This window comes from Diceros bicornis, chromosome 17 (genome assembly GCF_020826845.1).
Source record: "Diceros bicornis minor isolate mBicDic1 chromosome 17, mDicBic1.mat.cur, whole genome shotgun sequence".
In the NCBI taxonomy this organism is placed as follows: Eukaryota; Metazoa; Chordata; class Mammalia; order Perissodactyla; family Rhinocerotidae; genus Diceros; species Diceros bicornis.
In genome coordinates, this window is record NC_080756.1 from 5,328,170 (window position 1) to 5,350,097 (window position 21,928).

At 37.5% G+C, this 21,928-nt stretch overlaps 1 protein-coding gene across 1 annotated transcript in view; it reads right to left on the reverse strand.

The window, feature by feature from the left end:
- Positions 1-21,928, reverse strand: part of MSRB3 (methionine sulfoxide reductase B3) — a 162,153-nt gene that overhangs the window by 92,680 nt on the left and 47,545 nt on the right. The window contains exons 3-4 of the mRNA XM_058557707.1: positions 21,533-21,641; positions 19,847-19,924 (exon numbers count right to left, since the gene is read on the reverse strand). Coding sequence (XP_058413690.1) covers positions 19,847-19,924; positions 21,533-21,641 — 187 coding nt within the window. The remainder of the gene's footprint in view (positions 1-19,846; positions 19,925-21,532; positions 21,642-21,928) is intronic.

Consider the following 21,928-nt stretch of genomic DNA (forward strand, 5'->3'; position numbering starts at 1 on the left):
AGAGAAGTAGACAAGGGCCAGATCAAGCTTCAGAAGCCATTGTAAGGAGTCATGACTTTTGAAGATACAATGATAAATCATCAGAGGTTTTAAAGAACAAATTATAATCTAACTTAAATTATTTAAATCTTCACCCTGCTATGCAAAGAATGAACTACAATGAGACAACAGCCAAAGCAGAGAGCCCACCAAGCACCCAGATCTTGGTTTTTAATACCATCTTTAATAAAAGGACCCAGGGCCCCTTGGAGAAATGGCTAATTCTAGGACTGGGGCAAGAAATACACAAGATGAGCCTGGAGCATCAAGTAGTGCCGGAAAGTAAGGAAGGGCTCAAAAACAAACCAACGGAAAACCCCTACATTGATGGGGATATATCAAAGGGACCCAGGAGTTAACTGAAAGAGCTCCCAACAGCCAAAGCTGGAAAAATATGAGCAAGAAAAAAAATAAAGTAGTATTGGACGATAACCCGAAGTATGAAATAAATATCCATGTGTCCATATTGGTATAAATAAATGATTAATTAAATAAATAAATGAGAGAAAAGACACAAAATTTCCCGTGCAGATGAATTCCAAATAATTTAGGTAGATACTTTGCCCTCAAGATGGGGAGCATAACTCCACACTCCTTAAGTGTGGGCTGTGCATATTGACTTCCTTCCCAAGAGCACAGTAGGAAAGGGGAAAGAGGAGTAACTTTACAGGGGGCAAACCTAATAAACCTACTTCAACCATGTGACCACGGTCGATATCAAAAGTGATGTCATGTTTATAGTATGTGCCCTTGATATGATGTGATGAAAATCATCACACTGTATCTCTGTGACCTTCCTGCCCAGAACCCAGAACCTCAGTCTAATCAAGAGAAAAACATTAGGCAAATCCCAATAGAGGGGCATCCTACAAAATACCCCACCAACACTCCTCAAACCTGTCAAAGTCACCAAAAATAAGGAAAGTCTGAGAAACTGTCACAGTCAAGAGAAGCCTAAGGCGACACGAGGACTAAATGTGATGTGGTACCCTGGATGGGATCCTGGAACAGACAAAGGACATTAGGTAAAAACTAAGGAAGTCTGAACAAAGTATGCACTTCAGTTAATAAAAACATATCAATAAGAGTTCATAAACTGTAAGGAATATACTATACAAAAGTAAAATATTAATGATAGGGGAAATGGGGTAAGGGAGTACACAGGAACTCTCTCCTCAATTTTTCTGAAAATATGAAAGTGTTCAAAAAATAAAGTATATTAAGAAAAAAAGCAAAAGCAGTAGTTTAGGTGCAAGATGATAAAGATGATGGTGAAGCAGCAGATACAGTGAGGAGTCAGATTCAGAACATATTTTGAAAGTGTGCAGCGCAAAATGTGTTAGTAGATTAGATATGGAGGGTGAGGGATGGAGAATAATCAAGGACGACTCGTAGGTTTTTGCTCAACTAACTGGCTAGATAACGAACAGTACCTTTATTTAGTATATGGGGGAAAATGAGAGAAGAGTAGGTTTTGTTGCTTCTGAGTCATTTTGCCACCTCTATTTGTTGCTAATTCCTAATTCATCCTTGTGAGCTGGTAGGATCAATAAGAAAGTTGCAAGCTGTATGGTCCCACACAGGATCTCAGGTTAGTATAATTTTCTTGGTTTTCTCTCACTCATAAAGATACTAAAAGCCTACTTTATAATAGAAAAGTATATAACTGCCTTGAAAAGAGATGGCATAAAATGTTTCTTGATCTAATTTTGGGACAAAAATTAGTCTAAATTCAGCCCAAAAATTAGTTGAGACTAAATCACTGGTTTCCTAGGCCCAAATCAATGATTCTGGAAGATGTATGATTATCTGAACTACATCAAGCTTTTAAAAAGCACAGATTAAACAGTCTGGAAATCTATGCTTTTAAGTTCTCCAGATGATCCTGAGAACCAGTGACCTGGATGGCATTCCTTTAAAGCAAAGAAAACTTCTATTTAAAATAACAAAGCATCCTGCGTTTCTGATTATTTCAATTTGTTTATATTAGTAATTTCCAAAGTAACTTTTTTGCCCAACGAGGAATAAAAAAATTTCCCGTCACATTGTGTAAACTTCCACATTCACAAGCTGTCATGCATCACCATTATAAAGTTATCTTTGTGGGAAACATTGAACTAAGTACCAAATAAGTGAAAAATCTGTCAGAACAGACCCAGTCCCAGGGCAAAAAAGGATACACTGGCCACTTTCTTGGTGAACTTCTTAAAAATACTTGATTTCACAGCTATCGTTTCTGGCTACATGAATCCAATGATAAAACCTTAGATTCCATAAATTACTCAGACTGGCCAGCAAATCACCTAAAGAGATTCATCACTAAAAAGATATGTCTTGTGTGGTCAGTGAATTTACACTCCATTAAACCCCCAAGCAAAAATAATACGAAAGACAAGGATTCAATATCAAGAAGCCTTCTCTCAAATATGGAAACCATGAAAAGAAATCCATTAGAAGATCTGAACTTTCATTAAGTCGTAGGCAGTCAAGAACATTTATGGAGTGCTCACTATGTGCAAAGCACTCTATTTGAAGGAAGAGGTCTTGTTTTAAGTAGCCATAATTCAGCCCATAAAGCCCTTTATAGTTTAAGATCAACAGTTTGAACCTCAATCAGGAGTAAATGGGTAGCTGGTTCACACTGAAGGATGCAGGCATAACCTGGTCAGTGCTGCTCAGTTTCTCAAATTGAATGGGCCTTTGCAGTTTGGGTAAATTCCACCTTCTGGGTGGTCTTCCAGAGCAATCTCAAAGAGGGCACACCACAGACGTACTGGAGTTAATTTATGCTTATGTAGACTATGAGTAATGCAACCGCCATTAACACTATATACTTAAGTGAGTACATAGAAATAAAACGTGCAAATCTCCAGCAGCACAAAGCCAATTTTCCTTAGAGCGGAAAAACTGCAGCTAGAATCACCACTGGAAAACAAATCAAGACACACATGAAAAAGTATAGTTTGTTCCAAGTACAATGCAAGATAAGAAAGATAAAATACAAATAGCAGAAGGAATCATGGGTTACAGCCAGCTAATCCACGATCATGAAATATAGGAATGATAAACCAAATATCATTTGTTATGATTATCTGGTTATCTGGTTTGACTTGAATTGACTCTCCTCTCCTTCGTCTACTCGCTGGTGGTGGGACAACGCGGCAAAATGCCCAGATAGTGGCATCAACAGCAACACTGATAAGAGCTGCCATGTGTTGAACTCCTACTCTGTGGCAAGCATATTTACATACGAGCAAAGAATCTAGCTAATCCAAAAAACTGAATATTAAAAACTCATCTTGGGGCTGGTCTGGTGGTGTAATGGTTAAGTTTGCACACTCCGCTTTGGTGGCCCAGGATCCCGGGAGTGGACCCCCACACCACTTATCAAGCCATGCTGTGGCGGACATCGCACATATAAAGTAGAGGAAGATGGGCACAGATGTTAGTCCAGGGCCAATCTTCCTCAGCAAAAAGAGGAGGATTGGCAACGGATGTTAGCTCAGGGCTAATCTTCCTCACGAAAAGACAAATAAACAAAAAAAAACCCTCATCTCATAGATGGACAATTATTAATCTAAAATAATTTCTTTTACTTATCTCCCAGAAGGAGGAAAGTTAATCTTCTTTTCTAAAGCTTATTCTACCTGTTCTTTAAATCTCTTTCCCCCAGTTCTAATATTTTAAATATATTCCACTTTACACCTTTCTTCAATTTATCAAAAAAAAAAAATTCCCTCGAGTTTGCTTTCCCTCCAGTTATAAGGGGTTAGCCTCACCCCTCCTACCTCACATATAATGACATAACTATGATGACTGTGTTTTCTAGGATTATTCCAATTTCAAACATTTTACCACTTTATCTCCATTTCAGCTTGTGCTTTCAAAACACAAGAATGTATCCTAAAATCTTCACAACCTTACTGCTACTACTACTTGTACTGAAATTGTTCTCTAATATTGCCAAACCCAGTGACTGGTTCTTGCTCTTCGGAGTCTCTGCAGCATTTCATACGCTGGTCATCCCTTCCGTGAAATCTATACATCTAACTTTGGCCTTCACACTAAGCTTAAATACCTACCTTGTCTACTTCAGAATTTCCCTGTGTGTGTTATCAGTAACATTAGCCTCACAGTATGTTCCTCAGTTAAGAAAAGATTCTGAGGTCAAAATTTTTTGACAATGCTACATTTAACATTCTAGTCCTAGAGCACTACAATGAACACAAGTGAATTGTGAGCTCCTTGATTTTTATGATAAAGCAACCATTTGACTTATTTTAACTCAGTGTTTCCAAATAAGCAATCCACAGAACTCTCTTTTCTTTTTCATGGAACACACATTAACATGTCATGGAACTAATATCATGTGGGAGTAGTATTCTGATGAAACAAATATTCAGTAGAACACGCTTTGGGGAATACTGATTGATGTACCCGAAATTTTAGGTTAAAACCTGACATCTATCAGGCTTCCAAAACCAAATTCATCATCTTTCCTCCTAAACCAGGTTTTAAACATGAAATTAATCTTCAGTAACAGCTTTTTCACCAATCTCACATTCAGAGAGTGGAGAAATCTTTTCAGCTCTCACTGTCTGCTGTCTGTAGTGTCTGTTCCCTCCCCTACATGGCTGTTGACATCACCCGTCACCCTAAGGCAAATCTTCCTTAAGCCTCCTCCAGACTCATGGTGACTGAGTGTAAGAATTAGGAACGAGGTTTGAAAAAAAAAAACAGACTCTGGGCTCCACTACAATCTTGCTAATCAGAATGTTGGGGGGAGAGGCTTGGAATTTGTGATTCTAAGAGACAGCTAGATGTGCAAACTGCTAAAGTAGACCACGAAGGCTCCATGACTTTTCTCCTCCCCTGAACTAAGCCTTTTCAGTTCTCTTCCATTATCGCTTCAAGTGACATGGTTCTGAGTCTCCTAAGCTTCAGCTGCTCTTCTCTAAATGTGGTCCATTTTGTATACAAATCTTTTGAAGTGAGGGTTTTATACTGAACCACAGAGCACTCTGGATATAGGCTGGCCCATCTGTGAGACAGTAGGACTATCAATTATCTCTTGTCTCCTGGGCTTCTCTAGATCTGCTGCTATGTTGGACCAGCAAAATCACTCTCCTCCTATCCCACCCCCTGCAGCAAATTACTACTGGCTATCATCACCAGTAACCCCTAGAATGTGAATCACTCAGCAAACAGACAAAACTTCTCAGAATTTTAAAGCATTACTTACCTAATTGACTTGTGGTCTCTCTTCTAAATAACAGGCATGCCTCCGTGTCTCTAATGAACTTTAGTTCTGAAAGCTGCTATTTCTGCCAATACTTACAATGTTTTAGTATCAATACTTCACATTTACAGTGTTTTTTCCACTTACAAAACACTTCAACGTTATTTACTTCATCCTCTCAAAAGTTCTTGTGACATGGGTACTATCCTCATCTTACAAATGAGGAAATTAAGGCTCATCGAGGTTAAGTGGCTTATTCAAAGTCACATACAGTAAGTCGGGAAATTTGTGACTTTAACCACATATCTTACACCTTAATCACAGCTTTCTCCACTTTAAAATCCAAGTACAGTCACTTGGCCATCATCAGAAAATTAGCACCAATTAACACCAGAGTGTGATAGCTACCAGATGGTGAATTAGTGAGCAAAAAGAATAATCAGCCAGAACACAGGGAGGCATTACCACATATTATATAGGAGCTGAGGAATGGTGCCTTTGGAGACAGACTGACCTGAATTTGTGTCCTAGCTCCTCTCTCACTGCCAGCGTTACCTTGAGTAAATGTCATATCCTTTGTGAACCTGAATTTTCTAAGTTACAAAGAATAAAAGAGGTAATTTTCCTTAAAGTGCTTAGCATAATGGCTGCTGCATCATAAGGCCTCAATCAATGTTTTTTTTTTAATCCCTAATTCAAACATGATAAACGGTTTATCAAAATATGTCTTTTTGGAGATAAATACAAGTCTTCTGACCTTGGTGTCTCATCCTTCACCAATTACCTCCAGGTGTCTGAGAATAGGACCATGTGAGGACTACAGGAAGATGGAAGATAGTCATGATGAGGGAGAAAATATGAAACGATGCTTGAAGTGAAAGCTAAGAGAAGGTAGGTGAATAGAAGTTTTGAGCTAAGTCTCAGCTCCCAGAGGCTGCCTTTCCTGGGTTATCATCACTACTGCCAATAACATAGGGATAAAAGAAGAAAAAAAATAAGCAATGACTTAGAAGAGAAGGCAGCGGGTCAAGTATCTCCTTGGGATGTGAGTAGATTATTAAATGTACAGGATGGATTTGGGCTCTCAAAAATAAATTTCGAACTACATTCCATTTCATTCTTTCAAATGATCACTGGAAAAGACAAATTTTGGGATAGAAAGATGATGTTTTTAAAGTAAGCTTTTAAAACAAATTGTTCAGTGTTTGTAACACACTGAATAAACGTAATATTAAAATAATATTAAATATTTTTCTTATTACCCAAAAAATACATGTTCATCTTTAAGAAAAAATAAAAATGATAGATAAGCAAAAAAAAAAAATTACCTACAATCCAATCACCCAGAGATAACTACTGTTAACATTTGGTACATAACCTCCCAAACTGTTTTCTATTCATATATTTATAGATATATGTATTGTACAAACATGGGGTTGCCTGTAACTACTGTTTTGTAAACTTTTAAATTTGTTTTCTTTCCAGATCATTAATTATTCTTTTGCAATTTTATTTGAAATGCCATATATATTTTCACTAGATAGTTCACTTAGCTAGACCCTATTTTGGATATTTATTTCTTGATATGATAAAGAGTGATTAAAAACATTCTTGTAGCTTTACCTTTACACATAAACATGATTTTTTGGCATAAATTCCTAGAAGTGAACTCACTAGATCAACAGCGTGCAGAATTCTAAGACTTTTGACATAACATTAAATTCTTGTCCAGAAAGTGACTACCAATTCACACTCTTCCATCAGTTTTCAAAGTGCTGATTTCCCAGACCTCGACCAACACTGTATCGGAGGATACTGGAAATGTCCACTAACTTGGTAGGTAAAAGACTATTCCCCCTGTAACTTCACTTTTTATTACTAAGAGGGAGAAGATTTTCCCCTATGCTTACTGAATATCTGTATTTGTGATTTGGAAAAGTATCTGTTTATATCTTCTGCCCATTTTTCCAATAGTTGTCTTTCTCAATCGATTTGAATATTAATCTTGTCTGTCACGTGGGTTGCATATATTTTTCCCAGTTTGTTTGCCAGTTTTTTTTTTTTTCATGAGATCAGCCCTGTGCTAACATCTGCCAATCCTCCTCTTTTTTTGCCAAGGAAGACTGGCCCTGGGCTAACATCCGTGCCCATCTTCCACCACTTTATGTGGGACGCCGCCACAGCATGGCTGGCCGAGCAGTGCGTCGGTGCGCGCCCGGGGTCCGAACCGGCGAACCCCGGGCTGCCGCAGCAGAGCGCACACACTTAACCGCTAGGCCACTGGGCCGGCCCCCGTTTGCCAGTTTTTTAAATAGTGTTTTTGATCTATAGAAATGTAAAATATTTTGGTCATCCAACCTAATATATTTTTTTCTTTTTGATTTCTGCTTTGCGAATCTTGTTTACAAAGGCTTACCTCACTCCAATGTTATAGAAATTTCCCACTTACATTTTCCCCTAGGACTTGCATGGTCTTATTGTTAATACTTTAAATTTTTATTTAACCTAGAATTTATTGGGGTATAAAATACAGGGTTGTAAGATACAGAGGGTGGGATCTCAATTTATTTTTTTTAATATTTGACTGGTTGCCCCAACACTATTTATAGTATTTCATTGGTTCTATTGGGTACTTTTTATTTTTAACATGTTAACATCTCTGAAACCTCAACGTGTCTATGATCAATAAACAGCGTTTCACAATTTATTAGCAGGTTTTTTCCCTAGTGTTACTTGAAGTAATAATAAATCCTTCAATCAATAGCTTCTGAGGTTTGATGAAACACAATATTTACTTCTATTCCTCTTTCATTAAGAATTTTTTTAAATAAAGAATGCACTTTGAATTTTTATAAAATCTCTTCTGGGCATATATTTTTTTCCTAAGATGTCTCAGTATTGAACCATCGGTACATTCCTGAAATAAACCCTACCTTGTCATGGCATATTACATATTCAACACATTGCTACTTTCCTTTTACTAATATTTTATTTAAGATCCTTACATCTATTTTCATAAATCAGATTGCTCTATTGTTTTTCTTGGTTGTAACATCTTTGTCAGGTGTTGGTTTTAGAGATATTCTACATTTGTCAAAATTGATAAGCTTTCATCTATTTTCTATAATTGACACAGTTTATAATAGCATAGGAATAATGTTTTTTATTTTTTCTATAAAAGTCTAAGCTGGTTTGTGATAACTCTCAATTTCTTCTGGGGTTACTGGTCAATTCAAGTATTATAACTCTTCTTTAGTCAAATTTTGTATTTTATTTTTAGAAAATTACACTGAGATTTTTAATTTATTAGAAGAGAGTTTTACATAGTATTCTCTTACATTAAAATGATTTTCTTCATATCTTTGGTTTTCTCTCATTCTCATTCCTAGTGTTTTGAACCTATATTCTTTTCTTCCTCCCTTTTTTTTTTTGTTTCCTGGTGAGGAAGATTAGCCCTGAGCTAACATCTGTTGCCAATCCTCCTCGTTTTGCTGAGGAAGATTGGCCCTGGGCTAACATCCATGCCCATCTTCCTTTATTTTATGTGGGACGGCGCCACAGCATGGCCTGATGAGTGGTGCATGTGTCCGCACCCAGGATCTGAACCTTGAACCCCAGGCTGCTGAAGTGGAGCACATGAACTTAACCACTACGCCACCAGGCCAGCTCCCTCCCTTTCTTTTTTGATTAGACTTGACAGAAATGGTCAACTTTATTGGTCTTTTTGAAAATCAACCTCTTGGATTTATTCAGCAGTTCTACTTTTCTTATTTTTCAAGTTAATTTATCTGAGTGCTTTTAATATTTTCCCCTTGCCTTTGATTTTCATCAGATTGACTGTGATACGCCTAGATGTGGTTTTCTTTGTATTCATCCTGTTTCAGATTTGTGGCACTTTTTGAATCTATGACTTGAGTTTTTTTCACAGTTTGGGAAAATTCTTGGCTATTATCTCCTCAAATATTGCTTCTTTCCCATTATCTTTTTCTTCCTTTTCTCTGGCTCTACTATGTTACACCTAAATCTGTGTATCCTGCATGATCTTTTCAATAACTTTTCATTTTTCTAGCTCTCTTAGTTTCAGTCTGGATATTTTCTACTGACCTGTTTTTCTGTTCACTAATCCTGCCCTCTTCTATGTCCAAATATGCTATTCAGTTTCTCTCTTGGGTTTATATCTCAGTTATTGCATTTTTCCGCACAAGAACTATTTTACTGTTTACAATAGATTCAGTTCTCTGGTGAAATTCTCTATCTTGTCATCTATTTTCTTGAATATATTAATCACAATTATTTTAAAGTATGTGTCTGATGACTTAAATATCTAGATATCTGGGCCATCTATAGACCTGTTTCTTTTGTCAATTTATTTCCCTTGGTCCTTTCTTTGGTATGCCTGGTAATTTTTGATGAATGCCAGACATTGTCTATGAAAAAAGTGGACTCTGGATGATGTAATCTTCTACAGAGGGCTCATTCTATCCTCTGATAGACAGCTAGAGTGGGGAGTAAAAGGGGAAGATTACCTTAATCTAATCATGGACTGAACTAACTTGAGGCTTCGTTGCAGTTTTTGATAAATTTGGTCTACCCTTGGTTTTCCCCCATTACACTGATGTGCTAAAGTTCAAGAGAGCCTATTGTAAAAATTTTAGGAACTTTGGAAGCCAGTTGCTAAACATAGCCATTATTAAAAATAAATTAAATAAACTTACAACTAAATAAATATTAAAAGTAAAAGTAATAAATACTCAAAACTCACCACTTCTAATTTTTTTTTTACTAAATTTAACTGTTTGTTATTTACATCTGTTGTATCTGTATCATAGAAATACTATACAATGGTGTCACTACACATCTCAACTTCACATTCAGTGATGTCAAATCTGTAGCTTGAAATAGCCCATGGTGGAAGTATTTGCACCACAGAAATCAGCAAACACTACGAATCAGAGCTTGATTTATTATTTTGTTGATTGTCTAGATCAGTTGTTCTCAACTGGAGGTGATTTTGCCCCCGCAGGGGGTATTTGACAATATCTGGAAACATTTTTATTTGTCACAACTGGGGTAGGGAGAGGATAGGAAGGGGATGGGTGCTAACTGGCATCTAGTGGGCAGAGGTTAGGGATGCTACCAAACATCCTGCAATGTATAGGACAGCCCCCGACAACAAAGAATTATCCAGCCCAAAGGTCAATAGTGCTGAGGCTGAGAAATCCTGGTCTGCTGGTATGTCTGCTCCCCAACATCTGGAATCTTTACTTTTCTTCCCATGCCTGGAATTGGCAAATGCCTGAAGGGAAAAGGTGGGCATTTTATCCCAGTTTATTTTATTGCTTTTGTTGCTATTTTTCTAGCATTTTGAGTTGACTATTAAGTTCAGTTGTTTTTAATCTTGCTTATATTTAATAATAAAAATGTTTGACTATGAACTTTTCTTTTGATACAGCTTTGGGTAGCTGACCTTATTTTTTGTCATCTTTTGCTCTTTTCAATGTTTCCTTGTAAAAGGCCTCGGCCATGGACATTTTCATCTCTCCCTTAGTTGGGATAGGTGCCCCTTAGCAGTTGCAAGCACCACTATTGTTGAAATAAGCATCCACTGAAAGTAAGTTCCATGAGTGGTCTACAGAAAACACTTTGGAAAGTGTGGTAGGGGATAATATTAAGGGAGTCCATAACCAAGTATCTGTTTATACTTCCACCATTCTAGTATCAACTTGAATCATTTAATTCTGCTGTTATTCTTGACTTACCAGAATTAAACCATTTATTTAACAAATAGTTAAGTACCAAGAATATGCACAGCCCTATGCCCCTGCAGTGGGTGGAGATGGGGGGTACAAAAGTCCTAAGTCATGACTTTTTCTCTCAAGAAGTTTATAGATTTGTTAGGGAGAGACTTGCAAATAACTAATGTATTAAAACTCAGTTACTCATCTAAGTCACATTATTTTGGAAATTTAGAATCCAGACTAATTTTTTTTAATTATTCAACAGAAACTGAAAATATTTTGGATGAGATGGATCACTGAGTCAAACAGTATATTATAAAACATGTGGGAATGTGGGAATCAGAAGCAAACTATACTGACTGAATTTTGAGAACTTTAGATTGGCATGCTGTTTATACTTTACCATGTAAATGTGTTTAAAGATGCACAGATTTTACCAACCTTTATACTTATATCTTTATATCTCTTATAGCATGTTTATGCAACTATTTCATTTGATACAGTAGTGCCATGAGGTAGAAAGAGTTGATGTTATTCTCACCATTTTATAGGTGAAAAAATGAGATGGAAAGTTTAAGTAACTTGCTTAAGGTTTGCAGCAAGTCCGTGCTGGAAGTTTACAACACTGTGTCTGCTTGGTGCTCTGAATGGCTTCTTCACTTTTCTTTGATAATGGCATGTGATGGGTCGCTTATCCATGATTAAGACACATTGGAGACATGTCTCTGAATGAAAATTTATGCAATTCTCAATGACCACGTTTTGAAAACAGAATGATGCTTTTACAAGAAGAGCACCTTTGTGTATTGCCTCAGAAGTACTTGCTATAAAACTTATACATTATTTTTTTATAAATTTTCTTTAAGTAACTTCAAAGTCAGTGAACTGGAATAATAAATATTCATTAATTTTCTGAATCATGTTGACACAAACAAGATAAATTTACATAAATTACAGTTAAATCTTTTGCTATTATGTTTCCCAGTTGATTCTAACTATCCATTGTAACTCACTAAGAAGAATCGAGGGTATTTCTATCTACATTTGGAAAATTAAAGAACTAGGATGGTGAGTTAGGTAATACAAGGCAAGACTGCTCTTCTCCCACTTTTCTTCCCCCAAAACACACACACACACACACACACACACACACACACTCTCTCATACACTTTCAGCTATCTGGGGATTTTATGTGTAGGTATGTTTCAATTTTACTATGTAGGTATATATAACTTTTAAATATAAAAATGCAGTTATACTTATCTTTGCATATTGTTAAAATTTGAATCAGGCTTTGCTACAGTTTTCCTGTTTCTCAAAATGGAGTTGTTCTTTCCTTTATTACATGCTACGCTTTTATGCTATTTATGCCTTTCGTTTCTCTTTTTTCCTGGTGGTTTAATGAATTGGGCATGTACAATGTTTTTTGCTCCCTATCTGGGCCAGTAGCTCCAGGAAGTACCTTTTTTCAATCTAGCTGTGGTCTTTCCCTGAGCTTTCAGATGAAATGAAGATAGAAAAGTAACTGCCTCTGTTACGGATACTTTTCCTGTAAATCATTGTATGTGGGGATAAGACAGCAAGGGTCAATGGGATGAGCGAAGTCAATTTTATATTCTCTTCAAAATAATATATGAGTTATTTAGATATAAAAAAGTTTAAGCCACTACTCAGAAATCTAGCTCATCTCAGAGTAGTTTCATTATAATGCAAAGCTTATTTTGTTAAAGGATTTAGAATGAGGTGAAGGGCAATTCAAATCTTTTAAATTCAAGTTAAATGCATTTTGTTAAGAAACATTTGCTGGAATTATGAGCAATTTCCAGCTAGAGTTCCATAAAAAGAAAGCTTGAAGTTAAGTTCATGTGACTCTCCCTAGTAGAATTCCATAGTGACTGGAATGGTTTATGAGTAAATATCATATGGATAGCGTTCAAAAGGGTTGAGAAAATGGGATTTGAATAGAGAGTAAGAATGGAACACTCCCTCTCTCCCTCCCTCCCACCCCTCTGTTTTTACATCTCCCTCCCACATACATACACACACACACACACAACACTGTATCAGAAGCGGAAAAGTTTATGTTGAAAGTCTCCTTCAGTGGTAAATGGAGTGGCTTGCCTGGAATAGCACAGTTGACTAAATTGTGTGTGGCATTGAACTGGAATTTCTTCAGTGAAAGGGCTTATGTTCTTAAAGAGCTGAAAAACGGCTTAAATTTTCTAGTAGCCTAGAATAAAATTGCACAGGAGGCTCATGTGAAATGTAGCATGTGTGAACAGTTTTGCAGCAGAGTTCCATTTGAAATGCAGCAACACAGCTGGAGCAGTGACTCATCACGAGAACATCTACTGTTAACAGACAGACTCTCTCCAACAAAGCCTGCACTTTCTCACGTTATAAGGAGTTTCTTCGCCTGTTGTGATAGTATAATATGTTCCCAAAACTTGGGCAGGCCACTTGAATTTAACGTTTGTTGAATACCTGCCATATACTAGGCATTTTTCTGCATTTAGTTCTTACACCTGTTTGGTTTTATTTTCCCCATTTTATAGGTGATGAATCTGAGGTCACACAGCTGGGCTGATATTCAAGCGGCTCCACCAGTGGCTTTTAGCCTGTGCCTGTTCTGATTGTTTGATGAAAACAAAGATACAAAGAAATCTCAAGAGAGAAGGAAAGACATTTAAGATAGCTCATGTCAGTTGGCCTCAATCTTCTGAAAAATGCAGGAAGAGAATTCAGAAAACAGTGGTGAAAGTTTGGAATATAGCTACTTGGGAAAATGTAATGGGAAGTCAATAACTGAAAACACAACGACCCTCCAGTTTCAGTAACTAGGATCCTGCCCACGAATCCAGCTGTCGCCCTACCTCACAGACATTGAAGGGCCTGAGGGCTTCCTGAACACCGGCCACATCGTCCTGTCAGGATTCCAAGGGACTTCCCAAAGGATAACAACCAGCCTGAAGCTGAATCCTTCTGGATGACCGGCCATGATGGATTGATTCACTTTTGGTTCAGCCCTGCCTAGATGGGAATGGTCTTCAATTTTCAACTTAAGTACTATGACAAGTACAGACTTTTCAAGGAATTGAGACGTGTGTGTGTGTTCCATTTGTTACAACTACGCTGAGCAAAATAACCAGACTAGAGTGACCAAAACAAAATACTCAACTTTATTTTCCTATAATTCTTTAACTTTCTTCTTTTCTAAAAGTTTGAGTGTTCCTATTCTAAATCCATTTGTATATCGGCTGTGTGATCTTCACAAGGTACTTATCCTCTCTGTTTCTTCATCTGTAAAACATGTTGTTGTGAAGGTTAAAAGAGTTAATACACAAAAAGCACTTAGAACCATGCCTGGCATATGGTTAAGTGTTATATAAATGTTAGCCCTTTTCATTATCATCATTGAACCTATATAAAATGAACTATTAACTCAGGGCAAGGCCTGGTAAGTAAAAGTTTACGGAATAAAAACTGTCCTATATGGTTCTCCAAAGTCTTAAACACAATTATCAGGAGCTGACGACACCTGGATAATGTTGAGGTTTATCAGCTAAGAAACAAGGTTTCCACTGAGGCTATTACACCTCTATCTCCTTCTGTTTTTACCCCCAGAAATCTATCTTGTGCACTGTTATGACTAACTTCCCATTTCATCACACTATTGTCTTATTCAAAATTTCTCCACAATCCATCCAACAAAGTTCAGACCTACATCTGATCAACAAAGAAATATTTGGTGATTATTACATGCCAGGGGCTAGACATATACATGCCAGGGGCTAGACATATACATGCCAGGGGCTAGACATATACATGCCAGGGGCTAGAGATATAAATATGACTAAGGCATGGCCTTGTCATTGTGGAGCTCACTTCCTAGTGGGCAGACAGACACGTAAACAGATCATTACAAAACAAAGTAGAAACTGCAGTGACAGAGTGCCTACGAGGTGCTATGGGAGCAGAGATGGGGACACCAAGTCCACCCCAGAAGGCTTAGATAGGGCTTCTTACAGGAAAAGATGCCAGGGATTAAAGAATTTCAAGGAGGAATTTAAATGTTTTCTCTGGTATCAAAGGGCTTCCTTAATTGGTCCCCTTTAACCCTCCAGCCCTATCTCCCATTACTCCCAACATAACTCACCTCCCCACTCCTACTGGACCAGTCTCCTATTTCCTTGAAAAATCCACTTTTGATCCTATCTCTAATTCCTCTTCTCATATGGCATTCTCTATCAGGCATCCTCTATCTAGGAAAAACTAAACCCTTCTCTCTGCCTGGTAAAGTGTGGTCTCATCTCCTCCATGAAAAATGGCCATATTTTGAGGCAGTCACATCCCTTCCTATTACACATGAAAGCATTTCAAACAGGCACATTCAGATAGATACTAACATTATTTTTCCATGTTTTCTAATTTTTTACTGTGTTTTTCTTATCACTCCAACAAAACTATAAGTACCTTAAGGAAAAAACAGTTCATAAATTAATTTTATTTGTTTCACAACACCTGGCAAAGTGTCAGCCAAAGCAAAATAAAAGTGGTCAAAAATACTTTCTGAATTAAATTATTTCACCAATGCCTTCTCTGGTTTATCTGATGTGCAATAAATTCATTTTATGAAATTTCAGAAGTTCAAATAACCAGAGGAGAGAACATTCTTGCTTCTGTCAGTTAATTTACTAACTGAAAGTCAGTAGTATTATATGAGAAATAAGCTAGCTTAGTAGAATTTGTGAATGTGAAGAAAATGTGAACCATGGAATAAATTACACATTTGGTTTATAAGCAGCCTGTGAATAAGGTTCTTGTACTTGGTAAGCAGCAAGAAAGCAGTATATTGTTGAAAGGGAATGTATTTAGGGTAGAGGACAAGTTTGAAAATGAAACTAGAATAATTGAATGGCCTTTTTTGTAAGGAAGTATTATATATAACAGTCAAGTAAATGAACACGATTATACACATTTGTGCATGCGTGCACACACACACTATGAGCGTGAATAAGATAACAGAAATGGTAGTTGGCAAAACAACCTTTTCATACTGCTAATCATTCGGCATTTTCCATTTGAGCATTTCTTTCTTTTGATTTCTTATCTGTTTCCCTCCCACTGTTATTTCTCATGTTGTTCCTCTATGTAGTCTTTTCTGCCTAATTTTCTTCCCTCACTCCCTGTTCTCCAACAAACAAAGACACCACACACTTTCTCGCTCACGTGCACACACACGCACACACACAAACACCCCTCAACTGTTTCCTACACTTCGTGTTCAGAGCACAAAACCAGCTATCTCAAGAGGGCATCTAGGGTGATGCCATTAATTCACTAAACTAGTGAGTGGTTTTCAAACTTCTGCTCATGAACCCCTAAAAGAATTTGAAAAAAAAAATATAGACTCTGTGCCAGTTATGAATTTATTGCCTCTCACCTCTAAATCCATCTTCCTTGCCAGCTCTGCTAAAATGGTGCTGGGACCTTTAAATAGTTTTTTCTTTGTCAGCTAACATGATATTAAACGTTGTCAGTAGAGGGCACAGGAGAAAGACCGCAGGAGAAAAGGGTTTTCCTTCCTGATTTCAGTACGCTTGCTCAACAGGCTCCTGCAGAGCTGGCGGCTTCTCTAGCATCTGGCTTTCGCAGCACATGCAGCTTCTCTACTCCAGGCCCTTGCGACGTGGGCGGCTTCCCCGCGTGCCAGGCTGCTGCAGTATGAACGGCTTCTCCGGCACCCGGCTCCTTCACTGTGCACAGCTTCTCCAGCGCCTGGCTCCTGGCGTAGACAGCTTCTCCAGCATCCAGCCTTGGTAGTGTACACTGCTGCTCCAGCGCCAGCTCCTGCTGCACAAGCAGCTTCTCTCGTGCTAGGTGCTGCCTTCAGTGCACAGGGATCAGCAGCACCAGGCGGCCAGCAGCCCCCTCGCCCTCCCATACTCCCCTCAGGTCGTTTTGTAGTGGAGTTCCTCCAGTGAGACACCTCCCCGTAAACAGCTTTCCCCAGCACCCCAGAGGGTACATTTCCAGAAAGTTGCACCATCATGGCACCACAGTGACTTCTCTGCCATTTAGTGAGCTACAGCCATGCCCTCTCCAACAAGGTCCAGATCTTGGCCCCAGGGAGAGGAAGGTGGGGGGGTGGGAGGAGGGGAGGTTGCAACGGAAGCTTTTCCTTGGCCTCTATCCCAGCCCTAGGGGTCATGATTGCTTCTTGTATTTGCTACTTCTGTATTCTTCAGAATCTCTATTTACTTCTTACTAGTCAATCCCTCATTACCACAATCCTCTGTTATAGGTAATAATTCTTTACATTAAACTTTCCTGTTCCAATTACTGTGCGGTTTCTGTATCCAGACTGGGAGCTGACTGACACATACTTTCTCATATATTTCAAAGTAACAGCTAAAATTTCTTATCAAGAATTTAAATAGTTGAAAAAGATAAATTTTCTGGTGTTCTATATATAGATTACATGCTTAAAATATATTTATATAAAATATATAAAATATATTTTTCTCAAAATCTTACAGTTTATATATTTAGATCATTTAATGAATGAAGTTCACCATATAACCTAATTTGCCAAGGCAGTCCTCTCTGTCGTATCTACCAACCAAATCAGACATAATCTCTGTCCAAAAAAAAAGACTTCCATTTTTTTAATTCGAAGAAGTACATTGATACATATTTCCATGACAACGGTCTCAAGTAGACTGGTAGAAAATGGATAGACAGACAACAGATGAAGAGATAGATAAGCAGACAGCAGGCGGGCAGACTGAGCCTTGCCAAGATGAAATACTATTTCAATATTTTTTTTACCAGTTCAATATTTTTCAATATTTTTTTTTTTGGCCTTGCTTTCATGGGTCTCTCCTACAGAAGTAACGTATTCCTAACTATCGTTTTGCTTGACGCCTTAGAGATTTTTACCCTGGGGCAATAAATCACAGTAAGATTTGGGATGGGGGAAAGGAGTGACATCTTCTGTGAAGTGGGAGAAGGGCGATTACGATGGAGGAGACAGAAAGGAAGAAATGGCCAACCACAGGCTCTCTCAGACACGCCAGCTTCAGAAAAGTGCACGTATAGAAGTTGAGGACCAGAAAATTGATTCCCTCAAAACTGTCCCCGTGTCCTGTGGCCCCTGGAAAGTCTTTGTGGACAGCCGAGGGACAAGTTCTCCAGGATGGAGGCAGCAGCACCAGAAGGAGCTACTGCATTCTACAAGGAAGGCTAAAGCAGAGATATGTTTCCTCCAAAACTGACAAGAACCCAGGTAAGGAGAAGCATACAATTAAAAAAGAAAAAGTAGAATAAAAATATTAAACCATATTCTTTAAAAACTTGGAAAATAAAGCTTTCCTTACAAGAATGCTAAAGGAAAGAGAGGCCACGTCACACTGCACGTGCAACTCCCGGACCCTGCCAGCACCCATGTTTGGATAAGGGTCTTGCTTTTAGTATTTGTGACTCAAAATCTCACATGGGTTAAACTCTTCATTTACAGTGGTTGTGTTTCTTATTTAAAATAGTAAGTTTTCCTTAGATCTACTACTTTACTGAATCATATGATGGCAAAGGAGATGGAGAATCTTAAACAAAAAGCAAAGGGGATGCGGTCGATTTTTACCATTTGGGATATTAAGTTTAACATGGCTCAGCAACTATCTTAAGTGTTATATCATCTATTATGACACAAGCTAAAGGTGTTGAAATATAGGGATGTGTGTTTTCTGAGAGGAAATGGGGGATAATTTGAAGGGCTGGTTTTTTTAACATGAAGAATAAATACATAACAATTCAGAACAGATTCTCAACCAACACTAATGTGCAATAACGTTTATGAAAGTTAAAGAAAAGTTTTAAACTTTAAAAAAATTTTTCAAGGAAACTACTGTTTCTTGTTATTTCTGGAAAATGTGTAAATTGCTAGTGTTTTGAACGGGAAACATTTATAGAAAGATATTAAGTATGTTTTACATGCTACATGTATCTGATTCTTGTTTGATCATTTCCCCTAAGAAATTTGTAATTCTGTTTTAAATAAATGACATTTACTTTCAATTAAGGTTTCTGTCTTTTATTCCCCAAAATCAGCATCCCCATGGGAAGTATAGGACTTCTAGGATTCTCTCCACCTAGGTAAATAAATTTTTTGTAAAAATTTTCCCTTTCTTGAATAAGATCCATAATCTCCAGAATACACTGTCTGAATTAACTATTTTGGTGAAAAAGTCTATGTACCGCCTGTTTTATAGTAAACTACTGGGATCTCTAAAATAAAGATTTTGAATCAATGCAAAAACTGTTAAACTCATATTATATAATTTGCTTACATATGTAAAAATATCTGTTATAATTCCCCTGTTACCTTCAATACAGGTATTGCCCTTATTGCAGAAGTACAAATAATCAACTTGGCGGATATTATTCAATCCAAAGGATGCACATGAAGAACTTTCATTATGGTCCAATAAATAAATTTAGCACCATCACTGGATGATAGAAAAATCAATAAATACATAAACATCTCTATGCTCACCAAAATCTCCTTCATAGCTCTGCTAAGCCGCATAGTTACTGCAATGAACAAGCTAATGTTGGGTATTTTAAAGATCCAAATAGTGCAAAATCAGCCAGTCTACCAAACTGGTAATTTATCATGAAAGTCAATAATTACTTTTGTTTTGTGGGGTGGCAAATAGAAATAATAGAAATAAGAAAATTCAGTAATGAAAAGATTCTAATGTGAACAAGCAATAACTAGTGTTTTGCCATCTGTGATTTGTCCGTATCTGTAGGTTTTTAACATACTTACTTGAACAATGGAGTTCCACAAACAACACATTTATAGATTCCAGGATCTTTGTGATGTGTATATTCTCCTTCGAAGGCACTGATAAACAATAAACAGAACATAAAAAAAATTAAACAAAGTTAGCATTATTTCTTATCGAACATATTGCGCAAAATATATTTCTCTAATAAATCTTTCACGGGCTTTTTGTCCTAAAATGAGAACAGACCAAACATACGGAAATCTGAACATTACTAATATACTTCAAATCTATATAATAAAATGTGCATAGAACTACTCCAAACTAGTGCAGGTTAAATAAAAAAAAAAAAAAAATCAAGCCATCTAGTTATGTAATGCTTAGAGAAAAAATTTCTGATTTAAATAAAAAAGCCTGTAGTTCAGAATCTCAGAAAAAAAACATTATTACATAAGATTTCTACTACTCTACGATGTCCAAGAGTGTATACCAGAAAATGCAGAAGGGTCCAAGACTTCAAGTGGAAGGAGTCTTATTTTTTGGTTTGAAAAGGAATATTGCAGCTTTAAGGGAATATTTTTCTAAGTTAACAATCTTAAAGGCTAGGAGGTCATTCAGCTAATACAAATCAGCTGTGCAAGTCCAACAAAAAGTCTGTGTGCTCCACAGCTTGTTTTTATTATCCTTTCGCCCTCTTTATGAGGTCCAATTTTTTTATAAACAGAATTTTTAAGAATGACCTAATCTCTAGTTGTTTGTGTGCATTAAATCATTTTGCTAGTCATGTACACAACAGGATGGTTAGAAGTCCTCCTGGGCCGAGAACAAGTCCACCGCTAGCTCATTGTGCAGTGAGGGTGGACTTTGTCAGAGATTCAACATTCAGTACAGTCAGTAAACAGTGTACACTGTGACAGGACGAGAGTGTTGCCCATTAACAAGGACCCCATGCGTGGTGAAGAGCTCTTTCAGTTCATGAATGAAAACAAGTAGTTACATCATTAATAAATTTGGATCAGAGGTAAGTTACGGCCTTATGCCAAGCTCCATGGTATAAATTAGACAACAAAATGGCTGGACCTTGGCAAGTTACCTTTGAGCTGGAATCAGCTGAGAGAGACACTTTATTCACTAAAAACAGTCTTGGAAGTGAACAAACTCTTTTTTCAGGACTTAGGGCGAACTTCCAAGGACCAAAGCCATGTGAGGGCAGTTATTGAAAATTTTTGACATTCCAACCACAAATGAGCCAATAAATACTTTCTCCACATGTGCTTCAAAAAGAAATTGGAGTGGGGCAGAAAGGAACTAAATTATGCTACCTTCTTTTTGCAGCCAAAACGTCTATACTTACAATGGCCACCTTCAAAATTTCAGCATCCTGGCACAGTGCCATGTCCCTCATGGTTTTGCTTACTGTGATGTCTTCCCAAAAAATGTACCTAAATTGCTATTACTTCCACACATTTTGTAGTAAACTAAAAACAGGCCCTTAATAAAAGCCTTGTGACTTTACATAAGATAGAGTGTTCATTAAATGGGAGAAAGAATAAATAAAACTTAGTCTTAACCTAAACAATACCATTTTCAACCTTTTCAAGGATACTAATTGTAGACTTTAGCAAATAAGTATAGAATTCTTTAAATTAAATGGCAAGGAAGAGGATTCAAAGGGGGGATGAAGAAAACTTGCTCTTGCTTAACAACTTTCTTAGAGCTCACCTTACCTTTCCGTCCCTTTCTCCTGAGTGACATGGTACTGCAGGGGTGTGAGCCGCTTCCTCAGTTCCTGCTGGGAAAAGACCACCTTACAGCTCTTTTTATCCCTACATGACCCTGGAAAGAGATATGGGAGAAGGAGGCTTTTTAGCTTGAATCCTAAATAATTGCTTTGGCTGGCCGCCACCACACAGCCTCTGCCGTCACTTGTCAGTGACCAGACCAGTCCCTAACGCACCAAACTTACCTGACCTGCGGCTGATTATACTAAAGAGAATCTTTCTCAAGATTCAGGTGATTCCACTGGAGTACTGACAGTGTGCTCTGGCCAGAGCTGCCAGCATGTGATGGTAAACACTCATCGAACATTCACAAGATGGTAGCACATCCTGCATGCCTCCCAA